Source organism: Mesitornis unicolor, unplaced genomic scaffold (assembly GCF_000695765.1).
Source record: "Mesitornis unicolor isolate BGI_N332 unplaced genomic scaffold, ASM69576v1 scaffold37524, whole genome shotgun sequence".
Classification (NCBI taxonomy): Eukaryota; Metazoa; Chordata; class Aves; order Mesitornithiformes; family Mesitornithidae; genus Mesitornis; species Mesitornis unicolor.
In genome coordinates this window covers 29,806-38,862 of record NW_010182761.1, presented here as the reverse complement: position 1 = coordinate 38,862, position 9,057 = coordinate 29,806, and the positions used below count along the sequence as shown (strand labels likewise).

Genomic DNA, 9,057 nt, shown 5'->3' with positions numbered 1-9,057 from the left:
GTAGGGATGGATGCAGGAAGACAGGCAAGCTAGTGAAAGTGTTTATAACTGAGGCAGGATTTTGAGCATCCTACAACAGAGGAAAGGTCACTAGACCAAACCAGCTGAATGCTTGAGACCTAGGCAGTGGCAACTGCTGTATTTTAATCCGAACCTCTCTGTAGGAAGTACTGTAGAAATGCAAAAGGTGATGAGTGTCTGACTGAGGGAGCCTACAATAGCGGACAAGAGATGGCAGGTGGCTGTAGACATGGGATGTGTATAAGGAGACTTGTTTTGGCTCCCTGTAGGGGTGGAGCTGGGCACTGTAGCTGTCTGGATTTAACCTCTTTGCACTTTAAAGACAGATAATACAAGCACATGGTTTGAAGAGTCTAGGAAGTGAAAATCAACTTGGATATGAGGTAGTGGAAGAGAGGAAGCAATGGATGAGATGTGGACAAAGAACGGGGATAGAAAGGAAGGATATGTTTACAACAGGCTGTTCTGAATAGGCATGATGGGAGGAGGGTTACATGAAGCATGTTGCAGGAAATGAAATGTACGCTGAATGTTGATTGTATGAATTACAAAATCTTAGAAAAATGTTAGTCTGTGAGGTTTTTAAGAATATAATTTAGTTAAGCTTGGCCACTGGGCAACTTTCTGATATGGTATGCTAATTTCTCTGGCGATTACCAAATTAGAAAATGCACAGGTTTGTAGAAGCTTGCATATCTCTTTCTTAAAGTACCTTAAATGTTGATAATTGAAGTGTATTTGGATTTCAGAAATATGTAACTGGGAAAAGAGTACCACTGTGCACCTTGCCGCTTTTATTGCTACTTTTTTGGTAGTGTGTGCAAATTGGAAACATGCTCCTCTTTTCATTGTTCTCTTATTACAGGACTAAAATTAATTTGTATTTGCATTTGTTCTTCCTTTAAGCCTTTGCTTACCATTTCTAAAATATAAAAGATTTTTGTTAATGGACTTTATTTAACTCTTTCAAGATAAATCTTAAATATTTAACTTGCATCTAGCATCTTAACATCTGAAGCTCTGAGTGACTATTATTATTGTAATAGGTACATTAAAATCTTTATCATTTCCTTTATGTAGATAACATCCATAGTTTTGAAGTATTTTGTGGCAGTCAAAGATGAGCAGGACACCACCGTGCTGAAAGCAGAATTTGATAAAGAGCTTGGCAAATTTGAAGAGGTAAGAGTATTTAATGAAAATGAGCAGGTTGCCAGTCATTGTGTGATTTTTTTTTTTAATTTATTTTTTTTCTCTTTCATGCTTTGGAGCTAGATCTCTTCTCTTTCAGCTGATAGTTACAGCAGTGAACAATATTTAAATTTACTGCCCTCAGCCTGGGATGCACCACAGCATCATTAGTGTAAATTCCAAGTAGCTAAACTAAACTTCATCTGTATGATGAAGGCTGCGTGGACTTGTGCAGTTTGGTTTTATTTTATTGTGTTGTTTTTGATTGGTGGTTGTTGTTTTTTTAATTCTACTAGCTGACTGCTGTTGTCTTAGATATCTTTGTGCTTTAAATGTAAGGAGACCTTGCAGCATGTTCTAAGAGCAAGGGCAGAGGAGCCTGTGCTGCTGAAAAGCTCCTGTGCTGTAGCTCTGCTGAAATCAGTGCAGGTACACTGTTGATTAAAAAAAAAAAACAAACCCCTCTTTTTTGTTTAAGAGTTTATTTTTGCGAGGGGAAGCAGAATGTAATCTGTCCCTTGCAGTAATGGAGTCCTGGGCTGTGTTCTGCTACAGCAATGTAACTGAACTTCAGCGGAGCTCCAGGAAGTGCCAAGTGGCTTTGATGCTGTATTGGCAACTTCACAATCCTGATTTAGTGTCAGTAGTGGTTCTTGGCTAGTCTGAACAGCTGTTGGGCTTGCCTTTGTCATGAACCCATTCCTTCCATGTTTTTAGCAGTCACAACTAATGCTTGTTGGGCTTGATCAAGAAGCATTCTCCAGTGTGTTTCTCTTCTGGTGCAAAGCTACCAGTACCTTTCTAGTACTTTCCTAATTCTCCTGACAGCCCTGTGCATTCTCCTTCCTCACCCCCTTGAGTTGCCAAGTAAAATAATTTTCAAGGTAGTCTTGTCTGTCTGATCAGGCTGATGCTGGAGTAGTGCAGATGACAAATGAGTTCTTAGGGGAAGCCATGTGTGTTTCACTTCCCTGAAATACAGATCTATTAAACATTAAGGAAGAATTTAACCTTCTTCCTGCTTTATTAATGCTGTGAAATACTTGCTGCTCCTTCAGCATCTCTGTTTTACTATACCCTGAAGGATTTTGCAGCAGCAGCTGAAGGTCAGCTGAGAATGGGAGGAAGGCACAGAGCCACACAAACTTCACTAAGCCTGTTGCAAGAGATACTCGGGTGTTTTGAAACACTTCTGTATTTAGATTACTGCTGCCCGACAGAGGGAGCTGTGTTCCCGTCTCTAGGACTGTGCATTCTGCCAAGCTCCTGGTAATGCAAACGGCTTGATGCTTCCTGCATGACTGCTTTAAAATTTCTACTAGCTCATGGGGCGTAGGAGACAGGGAGTAAATGCCATAGCAGTATAGTGTTGTTCATCCAAAAAGAGAGTTGTAACGTCTCTCAAATTCTACCTTTAAATTGCCAAAGTATCTGAAAACAGAGGGGCTGGTCTTGTGAGACCAAGCTCTGGAGGTTCCTTAAAGCATGATAATCTTGGATGACCATGACACTTGAAACGTATCGGAAACATAAATATAACAGGAGAACTTGCTGCGTTCTTTGTGACCTTGCTTTCTGTGCTGAGCTCTGGGGATTTCTTTCTGGTGTATGTGGCTGTTACACTTGCTTCCTGTTCCCTTTGCATCTGGAGTCAAATCCAGTTCTCGATGTAATGTTGGAAATGCTTTCCTGACACCACTTGGCCTCAAGTGTCATGGGAAAAGAGTCCCTCCTAAAATGGTGTTCTAGTTTACCTGAATGTTAATTTTAGCTGGATTTATTGCTCAAAAAAAAGCATGTTACATTATTATGCTTAATTGGTCTGTGCCATTAATGCTTTTTGACAAGTAAGAAATCATGAACTGACAGATTCTGAAAGCTAAATTCCTTTTTGTCTGTGCACAAACTGCATCTCGCTAGTGGTTCATATTTTGTGACAGTTTTTGAACCACTGGAGAAGAGCTGGACTGACAGTGTTAATATTTAAGCTTGATACTACAGCTGCTTTACTGACTAGCTCCGACTCCTCAGATATTGCATGCACAGGAGAAAGGTGCTGTGTCTGCGTTATTTACCGTCTCATCCCTTCAGTATGCCTACGTTCCACTACGAGGTGGGAATGTTTTGTTACTGTAGTGTCCTGCCGTGGTAATTTTCCTTCTGAGGACAATTGTGATCTCTTGTCCCTCACAGGTTCTGTTGAAACGCAACACTGTGTTTTATGGTGGGGACTCAGTCTCCATGCTTGACTACATGATCTGGCCATGGTTTGAACGCGTGGAACCATTCCAGCTGAAGGAGTGAGTACCTTGCCTAGCTTTTAGTGCGTACTGAAGTGCCTCAGCATAAAAATTCTTTGCATACACTCTGCAGCAATGGATCACTCTTGGGGGCTGCTGAAGAAAGTTTGTATTGTGTTACCGTCTGGGGGGAAGCATCTTCTCAAAAGAGAGATGAGATGTTCAGGGATCTTCTGTAAACAGGATTTCTTTCACCAGGTCTGTTTTTCCTGACAAATAATTTTGACAGATTTGGAAGAAGTGGTCAAAACACAGGACTTTGTCTGTCCCAAACATCATAAATGAAAATGGTCCTTATTTGAAGGGGGTGGATGGTACGAAGGTTTAGGTTCAAATTTCTTGGACCAAAACTTCAGACTTCAAATGCAGTCTTCTGCTCCTCTTCAGAAATCCTAGACTGACAAAGGAGGGTGATTTCGTTTTGAGTATTGGTAAACTGTATCTTACCTTGAGGTATCTACTGGATCTGTCTCTGTTGTAATAGCGTTTTTTAATATCTAAAGAAATGTTTTTGTTAAGTCCTGAAACAGCTCCAGTTACCATGGTATTGCATTAAGATATAGGGAAATGGTATCCAAGGAAAACTTTTGTAGCTGGCTTAAAACAGGACTAAAAAGCTTTTCTGAGGAAGTGGGTGATATCAGTGGAGGCTGAGTGTAGAACAGTTAGTCTTACCTTGGTACCTGAAGCATTCCTGAATAACCAGAAGGATGCAGGGAATCCTTAGCACTGAAACTTTTGGCACTGTAAAATGAGGGCTTTACTGTTGGGTTTCTGACCTACATTGTCTCTTGTGTGGATCTTGATTGGGAGGAGAAATATTGCAAGCACTATTGGAGCATAGATTTAGAGTCATAAAGGCATTTGAATGATTGAGTATCTGAGCCATTGTATGTTAAGATGTTTTCTGGGTAAGGGTTAGTGCATAACTTGGAGAAGTTGGGCATTAACGAAACTCGAGATTTGAAAATTGTAATGAAAAGTACTTGGGTTAATCTGCCAGAAGAGAATGAAAATAACATTTTACACTGTTAAGCTTTCACTTTGCCATACATTTGTTTTGGGTTTTTTTTCCAAATGTGTCTGAGTGGGTTTATGAATTTAGTCTGTTAGTTGAATCCTTACTTTCCTCAATAGACTGTGTCTGTGTGTTGAGCTGATGGGTTGCAGGGCAGTACAAACTGTGCAGTTTCTCTTGGTATGCAAGAGAGATGAGAGAAGAGGTTCTTGAATTGTGGAGGAGGACTCAACCACTGCATACAGCATTTGTTTCAAGAATCGCCATTAACAAAGCATTCCAGAGGGAGGCAGTGGTGCACAAGCCTTTGCCTTCTGCTTGGAGTAGTTAAAAAATAGCCGTGTCTTTTTGCAGCAGGGATAACATAAGCAAAAGCATGCTGATATCTTGCATGATAAATGCTCATTTGTGTTTTTGCTCAGCTTTGCAGACTGCACAAGCTCTGTAAGAACTCTTTCACTTTCCAAATGCTAGTCTATCTTCTAGACTCTGATAACGTATTTCTGTCACTTGGTCTGAGCTGGAAGTTATAATGAGAGAGAGAAAGCAAAACAAGCAGTAAAATAGAACTGTTCAAGTTGTTTTGCTTCCTTGATGCCCTCCAAGTTGCCCATTTGCATTACTCAGTCTCTTTCCTTTTCCTGTAGCTCTTTTAGTCACACCCCAAAGCTCCAACGCTGGATGGAGGCCATGAAGAAGGACCCTGCTGTCAAGGCTACAATGACTGACCCACAGACGTTCAAAGGTTTCCTCCAGCTGTATTTGAAGAACAGTCCTGAGGCATGTGATTATGGGCTCTGAGGTGCCAATAGGCACACGCTTGCTGAAATGGCAGTGCTTCTTTTCAGTGCGAGCTGTGGGAATCTAGTGTAATTTGCTGTGGGGTCTTCTGTGATTACATTTCACAATGGGGAATAAACCTGGGCTGAAAAAGCTGAGAAATCTTCTGTGAACTCCACTCCTGGCTTCAGGCAGGAGATGGAAAGTCATTGCTGACCACATATATTGTGTGAAGGAAAATGTTGACTTTAATCAGAGGTGATGCTCTGTTATCTCTAGCCTCTTTGAAGGCATTGCTGGTGGGCAGTCCCTGAACTGACCCTGTTACTTGCTTTAAAAATTGTAATACTGGTGTCTTGAAAATAAATAGAAAGCAAACAATGTTGTCTTTAAATGCAGGTTTTTTTCTTCTTCCTTCTAGGCAGCTGTTAGTCACTGGATTGGTTGTGCAGAGAGGAGTGAGGCGTGGTAAAGGCTAGATCACTAAATCAGATACTATGGTCTCTGAAGTTAAAATGCAGTTACCTAGTATAAACTGTCCTCCTCTTCAGACACCGCTACTGCCAAACCACTGAACTTGCAACCCTACCCACTTATCCCTGCTGAAGTCACGCTTGCAGGGGCCATCTAGTAATGTCATCCAATTTGGTCTAGTTATGCTATGGGAGTGTGTGGTTATAATCCTTCTCTGCCCTTCTGAACTAGGGTCATGTTTATTTGAGGTCCTGACCTCAATTATCCTAAAGGCTGGAGTGAGGAGTAAAGCAAAAAGAAACCATATCCTGTGCAGAAGGACATTTATTTTCTGCTCTGCTCCAGAACTCAAAGTGTTGCTATACATGTCAAGATGTAGGTGAAAGTGGAGAACTGAAGTGGGAGTTCAGTCAGAGCATTGCATGCTGCTGGTGTGTTGCTGCTGGTGAAGGAATGAGTATGTTATGGTCCTGCCATTTGCCTGCTGGAACAGAGCTTTGCAGTTGGACATCTTTTGAAGCTGTCCTATATGCTAATACAGCAGAGTGGGGACAAGATTATTTGAATCAAAAGTAGTCACAGGAAGGACTTTATTTTTTTAATACACATGTAGAAGACTGAAAGAACTATGACCCATTTTGATGTTGCTCAGCTGTGTATGTCTCTCTCTGAGAGACCACTAACAACCCAAACTGGCCATAGTTCCAGGAAATAAGCATGCAGAAAGAAAGAAGGCAAAGCAGTATGTTCAAGGACAGGGCCATGGTTCCTGTGGTGCTGAGGTGGTTGTCGTGAGATACGCAAGACTGTCCCTGTCTCCCATTGCAATGAGGGAGCATAGCAGACAGTGGTGGTTCATTGTTTTCCTGGTAACTGTGGCTGAGTGTCTTGGAGCTCTTCTGGAGGAAAACCGGACTAATCCTTTTTTACTTGAACATGTTCTACCCTAGCACACTAACTCTGAGGAGGTGTATGCTTGTGTAACTGCAAGCAGGAAAGCAGATATGAAAGACAGATTTGATGATGAAAAAGAATTAGCAGTAACTGGGACTTAAGCTTGTGGCATTTGGAAGGAAATGTTTATGCTCTTCTAGTCTTAATTCAAACTGTGCAGGTTTTACCCTCCTGTTTATGCTTGTGGCTTTTAAACACATCTGGGATCACTTAGAGAAATGCTAATTATTCTGCTGTTCTTTCCAGAATGCTGGTATTCTTTAAAGGGTTAAAAGTCCCGATCTGATGCAGTTCGTGTTTCACAGACTGTCATTAGAGAACCCAGAGGAAGCATAAAACTGAGGTGTGTTTTCAGAACATGGACCTAGGCTGTTTCATTAGATGAAAGCAGGGTTTGAGCTTGACGAAGCGGTTGTCCCTGAAATGGTGGTGGGATCTCAGTGGCAAAATTCCAAGGATTAACTGCAGAACACTTTGGTTTTATTAGCTGCTTTTGTTTTAAAGCTGCTCTGCTTTGTGTATGGCTTGCTAAAGCTGGTAGTGGAGTAGGCTCTTAAGTTGGCTTCTATAAGCATGCTAGAAATAAATTACAGTTTGCTCCAGTGTATTACTGGATGCTAGTGGGAGATGTGACATTAGGGAGATCTAATAATTGGTTGAGAGCAGAGACTGGCATCCAAAAACTGCACTGGCTACAGCCAGTCCATGGTAACTACAAGACTGTGTTGTCGAAACAGAAAGATGTGCTCTCCCCATCTTTAGTGGCTGTAGAGTGTACCATTATGAATATGCTACTTCAGCAAAAAAAGCAGAATGAAATATTCTGCCTTATAATTTACTATTAAATATCGGTGTTGTAAATCCCCAGGCAGGCAGCTGGGGTCCTGAACTCATTACAGCACACCAAGAAATGCAGGCTTCAGGCAAAGCGTTCTTGATGTGGTAATGAATATGCCAGCTTTGGCCTAGTCTTCAAAGGAAAGGACAAGTTAACGTGAAATGGACTGGCTTTTCTTTTGTGGTGGAGGGGTGTAAAGGATACACTGTGTTAGTTTAAAAAGGCCAAGAAAAGAGAGCATGTATATCCAGTTTTGGTCAAGTGACGGAAAAGATGGAAGTTAATAATAAAAGGATCAAGCAGATGAACAACCCTCCTCTTCAGTTAAAGCTTGCCTTAAAATCTTCTATGGATCAGATTGTTCAGCAAGTACTAGCTTTACTCACCTGCTACTCTGTATTTTGCTCATGAAAGCTGTTGGTGGTGCTATTGCTTTAAAAAAATGGTGAATATTTTCTTGTTTCCTGTTGTGTCACCAAATATAACTGCTCTCAGTGCAGGTTTTAAAAATAATAATAAAATCGGTGTCAGACAAAAAAGAATGGAGGCTGTCTTGTTAAAATGTGAGTTTAGAAGCATGATGGATGCTTCAGATTATCAGTGCATTGGTCCTCATTCTGTCCTGCGTTTGTAGCATGTCCCTATACCTTTATTGATGCCCTTGAGATGGTTGTTGGTACCATAATGCAAGATGTGGTCCAGCCTCTTTTTCCTTATTATAATTTTGGGATCCCTTATATTAAAGCTAAGATCAAGGTGAAAAGGAGCCAAGACGGAGGAAGGGATGGAGATCCCAGTCTGTCAGATCTGGGAAGATTTGCTGAGTTTTGAGTAAGTTGAGACTGTGGGAATGATAGGCCCTTGCTTGGGGAAAATTATTGAGAAGAGTCTGTGGTTTTTGTGCTAGAAGTGGTAGTAACTGAAGATACTGGTTTGAAAAGTCTCAAATTTTACATACGAGGGACACCTGAAACACTTGTGTGAACTCCAGACAAATGCCTGTGGCTTTGTTGCTTTTTCTAATCAATAATAATAATAAAAAAATTAAAAAAGAGAGCCCACCCTCTTGGCATGTTTTGCCTAATCTCAGCTTCCTGCCATGTTTCATTTAACAGCTGTTTGTCCTGCTTCTCAGAGATGCCTGGCTGTGTGTGAGGGCATGTGCTAGGCATGTGTTGTTGGCACAGTGTTACATCTCCTGGACCTGCTCTCTGCAGTTTTCCACTGTTGTGGCATCTGCAACGTTCCCTGCATTATCAAGATTTGAGAACTGGCTGTTTCTTATCCTGTCTCCTTTCTCTGCTAGTAGCCACATTATTTCACCATTCCCTTCCTTAGGCATTGATTTCACTTGGGAACGGCTGAATCTTTAATGGCAGTTGCTGATTTATCTGAGTAGATTAGTAATGCCATGCAATGATGTTAGGATTTTTCTTCCTAAAGCACTTTGATTTGCTAAAACAGGAGTTTTAACTTGTCAG

General features: G+C 41.2%; 1 protein-coding gene across 3 annotated transcripts in view; it reads left to right on the top strand.

The window, feature by feature from the left end:
* Positions 1 to 5,374, top strand: part of GSTO1 (glutathione S-transferase omega 1) — a 7,756-nt gene extending 2,382 nt beyond the window's left edge. The window contains exons 4-6 of one of the 3 annotated variants that reach the window (XM_010183893.1): positions 1,102 to 1,203; positions 3,406 to 3,512; positions 5,178 to 5,374. In XM_010183893.1, the coding sequence (XP_010182195.1) occupies positions 1,102 to 1,203; positions 3,406 to 3,512; positions 5,178 to 5,331 (363 nt within the window). In that variant the 3' untranslated portion in view covers positions 5,332 to 5,374. The remainder of the gene's footprint in view (positions 1 to 1,101; positions 1,204 to 3,405; positions 3,513 to 5,177) is intronic. The other 2 variants (XM_010183894.1, XM_010183895.1) reach the window with 2 other exon arrangements.
* Positions 5,375 to 9,057: the final 3,683 nt, after the last annotated feature.